Source organism: Delphinus delphis, chromosome 13 (assembly GCF_949987515.2).
Source record: "Delphinus delphis chromosome 13, mDelDel1.2, whole genome shotgun sequence".
NCBI classification, from domain to species: Eukaryota; Metazoa; Chordata; class Mammalia; order Artiodactyla; family Delphinidae; genus Delphinus; species Delphinus delphis.
In genome coordinates, this window is record NC_082695.1 from 26,155,131 (window position 1) to 26,167,173 (window position 12,043).

Consider the following 12,043-nt stretch of genomic DNA (forward strand, 5'->3'; position numbering starts at 1 on the left):
CTGCAGCCTGGACGGTCCCCAGCAGCCTTCTGGGGCATCTGTAGGGCTTGCCTTGTTTCCGTGCTCTAAGGAATCACTTGCTGTCTTCTGCTGCCTATTGTCTAATGACTGAAAAGTGTTACTTCATGTTTTTTTTCTAAGCCATTGCTAATATCAGGTTGGTAAATACAGCCTTAGGTGGAAATAAAATGGCTTGACTGCTTATTTGTATAAATTTTTTTTAATTTATTTATTTTATTTTTGGCTGCATTGGGTCTTTGTTGCTGCATGCAGGCTTTTCTCTAGTTGTGGCGAGCGGGGGCTGCTCTTTGTTGCGGTGTGTGGGCTTCTCATTGCGGTGGCCTCTCTTGTTGCGGAGCACGGGCTCTAGGTGCACGGGCTTCAGTAGTTGTGGCACACGGGCTCAGTAGTTGTGGCTCACGGGCTCTAGAGCACAGGCTCAGTAGTTGTGGCGCACGGGCTTAGTTGCTCCGCGGCATGTGGGACCTTCCCAGACCAGGGCTTGAACCCGTGTCCCCTGCATTGGCAGGCGGATTCTTAACCACTGCGCCACCAGGGAAGGCCTTGTAAAAATTTTTAACGTTTTTTATTGATTGCTGGGAAGATGTTTTATTTACTTGTTTGTTTATTTATTTATTTGGTTATGCTGGGTCTTAGTTGTGGCAGGCAGGCTCCTTAGTGGCGGCTCGCCGGCTCCTTAGTTGTGGCAGGCGGGCTCCTTAGGTGTGGTATGCGAACTCTTAGTTGTGGCATGCATGTGGGTTCTAGTTCTCTGGCCAGGGATCAAACCCGGGCCCCCTGCATTGGGAGTGTGGAGTCTTAACTGCTGTGCCACCAGGGAAGTCTCGCTGGGAAGATGTTTATAATGGCTGTATGCCTTTTCACAGTTCAAGTGTGTCTCCATCCATGCTCAGACATAAAATGACCATTGGAAGCTCATGGGACAATAATGTCTGATAAGACGTTAAGAAGCCAAAAGATTTTAGAGATATTAATTTAAGACGTTGGGTCTCATTTGCGTGCCACATAGTGACAACTGCCTTGAAGCTGAGGGGCCTCACGTGTATATTCTCGTTCCCAGCGTGAGTGCATCTCTATCCACGTGGGGCAGGCGGGGGTCCAGATCGGCAATGCCTGCTGGGAGCTCTACTGCCTTGAACATGGAATTCAGCCCGACGGCCAGATGCCAAGCGACAAAACCATCGGCGGTGGGGATGACTCGTTCAACACGTTCTTCAGTGAGACTGGGGCTGGCAAGCATGTGCCCAGAGCCGTGTTCGTGGACCTGGAGCCCACCGTGGTCGGTAGGTACCCTTAGACTTAGAAGGGGAAGCACAGAACCTTTGCTGGGTTCCTCCAGATCAGAAGCCCGAGGTAGTTTCCAAGGGGAGCTGCCAGGAGAGAGCACCTTTCAGTGGCGGCCACCCAGGAGAGAACAGAACGTCACCTTGGAGCCCGTGAGACCCAGGCCACAGAGGGCGCCCGGCAAAAGTCACGCTGATGTCTAGTATGTCAGGGCCATTTCAGCAACACCCCGGGTGTAGCTGTGGGTGTGAACAAAACATGCACGCGCAGAACCGCCTGTGCGGTGTGAGCATTCCCTCGCCTTTGGGAACTGGCCACACTGGCATTTGTTCCTCGGGTTGACTGGACCTTCCCGGAGCCATAAACAGCAGATGAGGCATGTGTATCACACGGAGACCTTTTCTGTGAGACGCTGACGCTGCTGGCCTGCAAGGCACAGCACGTGCCTGTAGAAGTGAAGGTTTCCCCGGACCTGGCCATCCCGGTGAGTCAGCGACCGTCCTTAGAGTCTCGGGCACGCTGTCCTCTCTGCAGATGAAGTGCGCACGGGGACCTACAGGCAGCTCTTCCACCCGGAGCAGCTGATCACCGGGAAGGAGGACGCGGCCAATAACTACGCCAGAGGCCATTACACCATCGGCAAGGAGATCGTCGATCTGGTCCTGGACCGGATCCGCAAACTGGTGAGAAGGGCCCTGGGAAGGCCTCCTGGACAGGAGGGGAGGCCCGGGATCTCCCCGGGACATCACTTTGGCAAAACCCAGCAGAACCATGAGTGCAGGGTCTTCCTTTCCGGTGTGGCCGCAGTGCGTCCACGTCTGTAACTGCTAAGTGTGATGCGTGTTCCCTGTGGATGGGTTGAACCCGTATAGTGAACCTGCAGAGGAAGAGTGTGCCGTGACCGGGGCCTGTGGGGGCCCGTGGGGGTGGTGGCACGGCTCATGCGGGCGTGGCCTCACGGCCTCTGCTCTCCCGCAGGCGGACCTGTGCACGGGCCTGCAGGGCTTCCTCATCTTCCACAGCTTCGGGGGCGGCACCGGCTCGGGCTTTGCGTCTCTGCTCATGGAGCGGCTCTCGGTGGACTACGGCAAGAAGTCCAAGCTGGAGTTCGCCATCTACCCGGCCCCCCAGGTGTCTACAGCTGTGGTGGAGCCCTACAACTCCATCCTGACCACGCACACGACCCTGGAGCACTCGGACTGTGCCTTCATGGTGGACAACGAGGCCATCTATGACATCTGCCGGCGCAACCTGGACATCGAGCGGCCCACGTACACCAACCTTAACCGTCTGATCGGGCAGATCGTGTCCTCCATCACGGCCTCCCTGCGCTTCGACGGCGCCCTCAACGTGGACCTGACGGAGTTCCAGACCAACCTGGTGCCCTACCCCCGCATCCACTTCCCCCTGGCCACGTACGCCCCAGTCATCTCGGCCGAGAAGGCCTACCATGAGCAGCTGTCCGTGGCCGAGATCACCAACGCCTGCTTCGAGCCAGCCAACCAGATGGTCAAGTGTGACCCTCGCCACGGCAAGTACATGGCCTGCTGCATGCTGTACAGGGGGGACGTGGTCCCCAAAGACGTCAATGCGGCCATCGCCACCATCAAGACCAAGCGCACCATCCAGTTTGTGGACTGGTGCCCGACTGGGTTCAAGGTAGGCTGGGCGGTAGCGCGTGTTTATCTTCCGCCTGCGGCAGATCCTGGGACGGGGTGCTGCCCCTTTGTGGAGGGTACCCTGATACAGGGAAGCCAGGCTTGGTCATGGATTAGTAAGTTGGGAGACAGTTCTCATTCCTTCACTGGTGTCTCTAGAACTTCCTTCCTGAGTCATCACGTGATACAGCTCTGTGAGTGTATTTTTTACAGAAATTATCTGGAGGAGTTCTTGGGTGGAAAACATAGATTGATTTAGAAATAAGGTGTTTTTTCTTATAGTAATTTTTCTTAGAATATAAATGTAGGAATTTTCTGGGCATTTTGGTAATTTATGGGGATATTTGAACTTGGGGCACTACTGTAAACTGACTGTTGTCTCTGAATTCCACTTGATTCCATCGGCATGTAAAAATTAACATCCAATTTAAGTGTCGTATGGAACGTTTGATTTACAGCACTGTCATGAATCCTTCTGTGGAGAAGTGGAGATTGGGGAGCCTATACAGTGTGTCCTGGGTTGTCCTTAGACCCATCTTGCTCCGACCTTCCACTGGACACAGGACAGAAACCTTGCTCCTTACTTGATTCCCAACCTTCCCTCTGGGAATGGAACTGTACTTCCCTGAGCCCTGCTCTTAGGGCCTCCGCTGGCTCAGACCCTCGCTGCTGCGGTGGGTTCTTACCTAGGAGTCTGGGTTTCTTCCTCTGGTCCAGGGCTCAGCACAGCTGGCCGACCCATCACCTGGTTTTGTTAATGGTTTCATGTGAGCACAGCCATCCCCGCTCATTGGCTTATTGTTGTGGCAGCTCTTGTGCTGCAAAGACAGGGTTGAGTATCTGTGACAGAGCCCCTGTGGCTCAGCAGCCTAGAACGTGTGCTGTAGCCCCCTTGACAGACCCTGTATCTCCTGCCAAAACCTCTGGTCATGTGATCCCTGGTCTGAAGCTTGGACTGCCTCTCCCTTGGTCCCAGTGCTGGGATCTCGTTCTCTCCCTCTTACTAAGCGTTCATGTGGGCCGCGTCCATGGCAGTGGTCACACAGCGTCAGGGACCTCTGACGGTGTGCTTGTCACTCTGCTATGTGTACACTGTTTGTTGGGAAAGCAGGGGTGTGACCTGCCCTCGTGATTCTGCCACAGTTGTGTTCTCTGAATCTGCCTGGGTGGAAAAGGCTCAGCTACAGACATTAATCCCTATCTTGTTGAACCCTCTGGAGAAAATAACATATGAAGAATCCCAAGCAGTGTCCCTTCTTAGAGGGAAGATAGTCCTATCACCTGGGTACCTATCACATGTCACAGTTGCTGGGACACAGCCCCTCCAGCAGCTTGGGTGTGAGCCAGGGTGGCAGGCTCTGGGGCTCCTCTTTCCTTTCCTGGCACCTTGCCTGGCACACAGCTGGGCCCAGAGTACAGGGTGGCCCCAGCCTCCCCGGGTCACCAGTGGGCACCTCCATGCCTTCTGTTTCCACAAACGCAGCCACCATTCCTGGATTGACGGAAGCTTCACGCAGTGCCTTCTCCCCTTCTTTGGCAGGTGGGCATCAATTACCAGCCCCCCACGGTGGTCCCAGGGGGAGACCTGGCCAAGGTGCAGCGGGCCGTGTGCATGCTGAGCAACACCACGGCCATCGCCGAGGCCTGGGCCCGCCTGGACCACAAGTTCGACCTCATGTATGCCAAGCGCGCCTTTGTGCACTGGTATGTGGGGGAGGGCATGGAGGAGGGCGAGTTCTCGGAGGCCCGGGAGGACCTGGCAGCGCTGGAGAAAGATTACGAAGAGGTGGGCGTGGACTCGGTGGAAGCGGAGGCCGAGGAAGGGGAAGAGTACTGAACGGGAGGGAGCGGCTAGTGGCCCCCTGTACCCCGCCAACTGTCATGTTACAGATATTTACCTACAGTTTCTGAATTAAACCTCTGTCTCTTGTGCTCACCTGGAACACGCTCATCTGTCCACAGGAGCAGGGAGGACCCCTCTGCTGGGCCATGTGGACGGCTGTCCAGCTGCTTGGGCTGCGCTGCTGGGGTGGGTGGACCTACATCTGTAAGGAGCCTCTGCTTGTGTGACGTGACCCAAGGGCAAAAAGTCAGTGTTTCCAATCCAAGGTTTTAAAACAAATAGTTCTAGGAAAACTGAGTTAGGTTTTTCAATTGAATTTGCCATTTTTCAGGCTTCTTTATTGACGGGACAAGTGGACTAAGGTATAAAAGCTTAGAATTGGAGTTTGAAAACCTGAGGTCCATGTAAACCTGTAAAACTGGGGCAAATGTGGAAGGTCAAGGCATTTTGGGGGAAAGGGTTTTACTGGATTCTCTGTGGCATGCATGACCCACAGAGGGTTAAAAGCTCTAGGTCACAGCCCTTCTGTGCTCAAACCCCTGCTGCACCTGAGCGCCCTGGGAGGGCCTCAGTGAAAAGGCAGAAGACCTGGTAATATGCACATTTTCTCACAGGCTCAAAAATGAGGTCTGGGAGGTGGGGTCACTGGTTGAAGTCACTTGGTTGGTTCAGCTGAAGCATGACGAGGACCAGCACACAGAACTAATTCTAAATCTCTGTGCCTTAATATATTCAAAAGGTAACAGAAGACATCTTGAACAGACCCTCAGGTTTTCAAAGAGGTTTATTACCAACAGGAGGAGCAGCCTGTCTGAGAGGCTGGCGGCCTGCGGTGGGCCCGTGCAAATCGTCTTGCTCAGGTGTTGCTCCGCGTGGGGCTCTTCCCCGGCCCGCCCACCTTGGGCAGCCTGGTGGCGCTGGGCTGGCGGGGCATCCTCTGGCTGGATCCTTCCCGGACACCGCGTTCTGGCAGCGTCGGGCCTCCGCCAAGGGCACCGCTGCCTTTGTTTCTCCCTGAGCAGACACAGAACACAGGTGTTAGCAACCTGGCAGAGGCCACCTCGCAACACCTATTGTCTGTGTCCCGAAAGCAGTGCCAGGGGCAGCTCGGCGTGTCGACCCCCAGCAACTGCCCTCCCCGCCAGACATGGTGACGCAGAAAGCGTGTTAGTCAGGCTTCTGGATTTGGATCTTGGAAGCTCTTCCTCATACATTTTCCTCCCTCTCCCCTCAGTGTTCTACAAATATTCAGGTTCACTGGGTCCTATGACTGGGCTCCTGCTGAGGACGCGCCCTGTCCATGGGGCGGTCACGCTCAGGTGCAGAGCACAGCTCTGGCCGCTCCCCCACTGGTAACCTGCCAGATTTAGCCTGTCTTCTGCCCACAGCCAGGAAGGTCTGCAGTCATGCCTGGGCCAGTGCCTGTGGCATCAGCAACAGAGAGGACCCCGGGGGACAAGCGTGCTTGGGTCACAGTCCCTCCCCGCTGGGCCTGCCTCAACCTGGGCTCTCCTTCGGCCCGCAGCTCTGACCCCCAGCCTCCATCCCGGTTTAGTCCAACAGCCTGCAGTGGGGAACCGGGGGCTCTTGGACAGAAGACATGACAGTTTCCTAGGGGCTTGTTAAGTTGTTTCTGCTCACCGGCTGTCACTTGGGCAAGGAGAGGGACCTGCATTTGAGACTCAAGTCCGTGCTCTAATCCTCACACCTAGCTTCTCCCCAGGACTCCTGCAGGGATAGGATGGCCCTTCTCAAGACACTTCCTGGGAAAGTTCTTCCTCAGAGAGCAGGAGGTCTGTGCTGCCTGGCACGGGGGGTGGGTTGCAGTGGCATCAGCTTGGAACCCTGAAAGCTTGGGTTTTCCTGGCGTTGCTTCTCCCCGAGAGCCCATGTGTACTCGATTTGACAGAAGTGTAGTAGTAACGGGTTCCCCAGTGCCGGATGGAGTAGACAGGAACATGTGGTAGGGTGAAGCTGGGCCAACTCTGTCCCAGTGACTCCCGGAGACAGAAGCAAAAACATCACCCCTCATCTCTGGTACAAATGCTAATCTTCTGGTCCCCACTGACTGACCCTGTGAGTACATGGGCCCCACCACTCTGCAGGGTTTCCCAATGTGCCAGTGCCCTGCTCAGGCCATGCTTCCCCCTCCCCACCAAGGCTGAGCCAGGCCAAATCAGGTCCGTGGAGCCCGTGGCTTAGCCCCCGGTGCCGGGTGCTCCCAAAGCACAGCTCAGGCGCAGCTCCACCGCAAGCAGCAGGGCGGGTCCCAGCTGCAGGCCTCACTTTGAAGCCAGCTTTGCTTTTGCTTGCACATGTGTGAGTTTCCTCTCCCCCTCAGTGTAATGACCAGGGCCCCTCTGGACACTCAAGGATGAGAGAAAACTAGAAAAGAGCAAGTAATGTTCATCTTTAAATCTGACGAGGCCGATAAACCCTGGAAGTAAGAAACCAATGTAACTTTGAGTCATAGAAGGTGTCAAAGAAAACTATTTTAAGGATGAAAATAGCCCATTTATCCAGCTCAGTGTGATTCTTAGAACCCTAAAGGAATCACATGCTTTGGGCATTCGTGGGGAGACCCACTCAGGCCTCATTTTACACGCGGCTGTGGAGGTCAAGAAGGTTTGCAGAGCCCAGTGGACCCAGCAAGGGGCATCTGGGAGCTCGTCAGGCCTGCTCCAGCTCCCTCCTGACAGGGTTATTAGGGTCCGATGGAATGCAGTGAGGACTGGGGCTGAGCCAAGGGTGACCACAAGCTGCGGTGGGGGTGGTGGGGACATGCTCCCAGGCCTGGTTCCTGTGGGGCCCTCTTAAGGGTCAAAGACAGATAAGGGTGTCTGTTAAAAACAGTCCGGTTTACCCTCCTACCCCTGAAACCAGCTGTGGCCACTCAGTGTTGGATGCCCCCTAATGAAGCAAATGCCCCAAATTCACCAGCCCATTGCTACCCTTGACTCAGGGGGGGGCCCTGAAGTTGGAGAACCACCCAGACCCGGTAGGACCCACTCTGCCATTGACCTTTGGAGTGGCCCCCGGGATCCCTGATCACCCACTCTTAGAGCTCTGCCGCAGAGCTGGGCAGGAACGAGAATTATAGAAAGCCCCAGAGCGCTTTCTCCTGGGTGGTGGGCGCACCCCCTTATGGAGTCACAGACCAGATGGCTGCTGAGGCCAAATGTCAGTGACCGGCTGTGAGCCAACACTGAAGGCATGTTGTGTGCGGAGGGGTGGGGGGACGGGTGGGTTAGAAATAAGAGGGAAAGAATACACCACAGCCCTGCTATCTGCAAGGCCAGCTGGCAGGGTCTGGTGGCCAGGATGAGCGGGCGGCCAGGGGTGTGCAGAGCACACAGCAGGGGCTTGATCGGTGCTTCCAGAACAGATACAGACAGAACAATGCACAACACGGACTGCACGTGTGCGCTTTAACCCTTAACTCAGCCCACACTTCTGGGGAGGTGATCCCTACATGGACATGCCTGTGACTCCTCCAGGCACACGGCCCGATGCCGTGTTGGGGAGAAGCTCGGCGTGAGTGCTCTGCAGCTGTGCTGCCCCCAGAGATGGGCTGCGAGCCACCTGCGTGGTCTTTAGCTTTTTTAAGAGCCATGTTAAAAAGTAAAAGAAACAGGAAATTGACTTAAATGTTTCAATTAACCCAAACATCCAGTATGTCATTTTAGCGGGTAATCAGTATAAAAGTTATCCGTGAGGTGTCCATTCCTTTCTGGTGCCAACGCTCGGGTACCTGTCCTCATGGCTCCACACACCAGACTCCACCTTATGCTTTCTGGGGGGGACATCTTTTTATAGAATGTGTGGTTTCCCTAAACTTCAACAGCACACAACTGAACCTAACTCCACGTCCTTACGAAGACAAGCCTAATCCCCCTGAGCTCTCAGGACAGAAATGGTGAGCCTGACAGGTCCCACAGGGCACCTGGATGGCCAGGAACCCAGAGAGCGAAGCCCTTGAGTGGGGCTCCAGCCCTTGGTCTGGATCAATCTCACTCCGATTCTGAGGGAAACCTAAGGCCAGCTGGCTCCAACGTTCCCAAACCCCCACCACCAGCCTAGACCACCAAGGTCCCCCATTGCTTACTCTGTGACAATGCTCCTTATTTTCTCTACCCAGATCCTGCCATTAACCAGGTGACCAGAGATCTGTGTGGAGAGATGCTTTGACATGCAGCCTCAGAGATCTGTCTCATTGGTGGCCTCGGCCTCAGTGTACTCCTGGCACGGCCCCTTATCTGCCCTCTACCTCCACTGGGCATCTCCCCAGGGCCTCAGTGCCCTTGTACCCTGGCTGGTGGCCGCCCAGCCCAGCAGGACCTATGGCCTGAGCACTCAAGGGGAAACGACCCTGTGGGGCCCAGTGCCCATGCCTCTCCAGTCCCTGGCCCGGGGCTTCCTCCCCACCTCCCATCCCTCTATGCAGTGCTCCCAGCCCCGCACCCCAACACACCCTTGACTGCACCCTCTCCCTCCCTCCCCCCACACCCTAGCTCAGCCCCCTCCCAGGGGATGCAGCAGCGCACAGGACTCTGCAGCTGGTGCGAGGGCCCTGCCCCCAGCTTGTTTAACTCCTGCTACTCCAGCAAGGCCGGTGCTGTCCTTCGAGACTGGACGCCCGTCACTGTCGGTATGTCTAGGCACTGGACAGACAGCGTGTCCACCCTGCAGCCCCACTGTGCCCTCAGCACTGAGAGCAGGCCTGGCACTGAGCAAGGGAGGGAGTGGCAAAACCCCCCAGTGAGGGGATCTCTCTCCTTTAGTCCCCACGCTCCTCAGGCCCCCTGTCCAAGCTCCAGGCACTCCTGGAACAGCAAGGTGGGTGATGCAGGGAGGGGCACGTGGGAGGGTGCAGCTAGAGCTCCCATGGCATTTCACACTCTAACACACCAGCCTCATCGTGCCTGGCAGTGCCTGGAAGGCACCCCCAGCTCAGAAACCAGGCAGTTGAGGGGACCCATGGTCTGATCCTCCAGGCAACCAGTCCAGGTGGGTGATGGCATCTAAGAGGCCCAGGTGCCTGTCACACCTCAGGCTTTGCTCTCCACAGCATACCACGCTCTCCCTTCCCCGCCCCTTGGGTGTCCTCCTCTGGGCTGGGGGCAGCTCTACAGAGCGCAAGTCTCACCAGCAGAGTTAGCCTTTGGGGACGGGGTGTGGGCCTGTCCTGTGAGCGCTGCACTTGTCTCTAGTGAGCGGAGCTGTGAAATCACGCCCTCAGTCCCTAAGCTGCGGGGCAGGGATGGCTCACTGGGTCCTGCCCTTGCAGCTCAAAGCTGCTCTGGCTTTCTGGGGGCCACAGCAGTTTCCACGGAAACAGGAGAGAGTACCAACCCCCAGAGATAAACCAATAAACGCAACCTGCAAAAGGAGAGAACAGGCAGCAAGAGAACCGGAGGGAACCGGGGGGCCCCGGAGAAAGAGGCGAGTGCGAGGCAGCTGGGCCGTGGAGCAGAACTGGAGAGGCCGCAGGCTGCAGGGCCGAGGAAAAGGAGGGCCTTGCGGGGGGGGTACAGTTCTCGGCAGAGAGAAAGGAGGCTGCTGGAGGTCAGAGAGAGACACAAAGAGAGCAGACAGCGTGCATCAGTGAGGAGGCCTGCACTCCAGTGCCCAGGGCCTCTCAGGACGGGGTCACGGGCGCCCAGGGCCCAGGCACACCCACCCACAGGGCCCAGCTGCCCTCCGCCCCAACGTCAGCCCCTTCTCAGGATGTTTCTGGCTAAGGAGCCAGCCTGGAGGTTCTGCTGCATTTCAGAGGGTTTCTGGGATGGGGAGCAGAAGTAACACCCGAAGCGGATTAGAGCTCCATCATGACACCCTGGTCACCAGCACCTGCTCATCCCCCAGCCATGACCCTCCAAACTGAGGAGGCCCCTCGGGCCTCTGTACCCTGCCAGCCATGGCTTCCAGGCTGCGCCCACTCACAGCCCAAAGATGGAAGCTTCGCTGTCCAGATTCCTGGGTAGGACCTGGGCCGGGTGGGGTGCCAACAAGGGCACGCAGGAAAGCCTCTGCCCGCCCTGCTCCCTGAGGACTTCCGCAGAGGCTATACAGGTCATGAGGACAGGAACCAAAGCTGCCTTGTTCCCATGTTTGCTGGATAAAAACGTTCAGAGTAGAGATGGGGAGGAACTGGGGTCGCAAAAGTCCCAGACGAGGTCTAGCCTGCCTGGGTCTCCCACCCTGTGTCCTCCCGATCTGGAAGTGCACCCTCAAAAGTGGCAGCAAAGTCGAAGCTAGGGACGGGAGCCCAAGGGGCCAGACCTTGGATGGGCCCAGCCTGTCCTGGGACAAGAGGAACAGAAAGGCCTGCACTCACGGCCAAGCCCGCTCGGTGCCAGGTGCTGCTCCCCTTCCGCCCCCGTCCCCCTCCCCGCCGCCCAGGCCCGGCTCTGACCTCGGGTCTCAGGCACGCTGGGCGTGGGCAGGGGCGCCGCCGCGGGGTCCTGGGGCTCGCTCGCCAGCCTCTGCCCGGCGCACATGGACTTGAGCATCTGGAAGACTGCGAGGGGCGCCACATTTAGCTTCAGCAAGTCCACCAGGATCCTGGCGAGAACACACGCTGCGGCAGTGAGCCCTACTCGCCCGGTCCGGCCGTCCCCGGGGACCCCGACTCCCCCGGGACCCCGCCTCCGCCGGGCGCTCACTTGAACACGTCGGGGTCCATGGCGCCGCCCGCCGCCTGCGCCAGCTCGAACAGCTCCATCTCCTCGGCGCTCAGCACCTTCTTCCGCCGCAGCGCCAGCTTCTGCAGGGCCGCCTCCAGCCCCGGTGGCGGCCCCGGCCCGGGCCCCGCGCCCGGCGCCGCCATCTGCGGACCGCAGAGGGTGTGCGCCGCTGGGTCCGGTTCCCGCTCCGCCCGGCCCCGCCCGGTCCGGCCCGCCGCGCCCCCTACCGGCCCGCCGCGCGCCCCTCTCCCCGCAGCGCCCACGCCATCCGGCGCTCAGACCCGGGCCCGGGCGGCTGCAGGCGTGCGTAAGACCGGGCCCTTGGAGACGGAGCTTCCCCGCGCGCTAGCCGAGGTGGCGGCACCCAGTACAGCGCGGGCATTCTGTGGGCGCTCAATAAATGCCCATCGGGGCCAGAGCGTAACTGTTCCGCGCCGACTCCCCGGTAGGGGGCGCACCTCGAAGCCCTAACGCACCGACACGTCTTCGCGCACGCGCGCTCCTTACGGCGGATTTCCCCGCTGCGCACGCGCGTTCCGAGGCGGGCCTTC

General features: G+C 58.0%; 2 protein-coding genes across 4 annotated transcripts; one reads left to right on the forward strand and one right to left on the reverse strand.

Moving 5' to 3' along the window:
* Nucleotides 1-1,081: 1,081 nt before the first annotated feature.
* On the forward strand, nucleotides 1,082-4,838 carry LOC132436079 (tubulin alpha-3 chain). The gene is made up of 4 exons (XM_060028525.1): nucleotides 1,082-1,304; nucleotides 1,840-1,988; nucleotides 2,284-2,964; nucleotides 4,504-4,838. The coding sequence occupies exons 1-4, from the start codon at nucleotides 1,184-1,186 to the stop codon at nucleotides 4,798-4,800; spliced, it is 1,248 nt and encodes a 415-aa protein (XP_059884508.1). The 5' UTR covers nucleotides 1,082-1,183; the 3' UTR covers nucleotides 4,801-4,838.
* A 620-nt stretch (nucleotides 4,839-5,458) lies between these two features.
* On the reverse strand, nucleotides 5,459-11,953 carry LOC132436081 (mitotic-spindle organizing protein 2). 3 transcript variants are annotated; one of them, XM_060028528.1, is made up of 4 exons: nucleotides 11,472-11,940; nucleotides 11,222-11,370; nucleotides 10,186-10,365; nucleotides 5,573-5,820 (listed from the first exon to the last, which is right to left on the reverse strand). In XM_060028528.1, exons 1-4 carry the CDS (start codon nucleotides 11,633-11,635, stop codon nucleotides 5,663-5,665), a joined length of 651 nt encoding a protein of 216 aa, XP_059884511.1. In that variant the 5' UTR covers nucleotides 11,636-11,940; the 3' UTR covers nucleotides 5,573-5,662. The 3 variants fall into 3 exon arrangements, with proteins under 3 accessions (XP_059884509.1, XP_059884511.1, XP_059884510.1); XM_060028527.1 differs by lacking the exon at nucleotides 10,186-10,365 and having other exon boundaries at nucleotides 11,472-11,908; XM_060028526.1 differs by lacking the exons at nucleotides 10,186-10,365; nucleotides 11,222-11,370 and having other exon boundaries at nucleotides 5,459-5,820; nucleotides 11,472-11,953.
* Nucleotides 11,954-12,043: the final 90 nt, after the last annotated feature.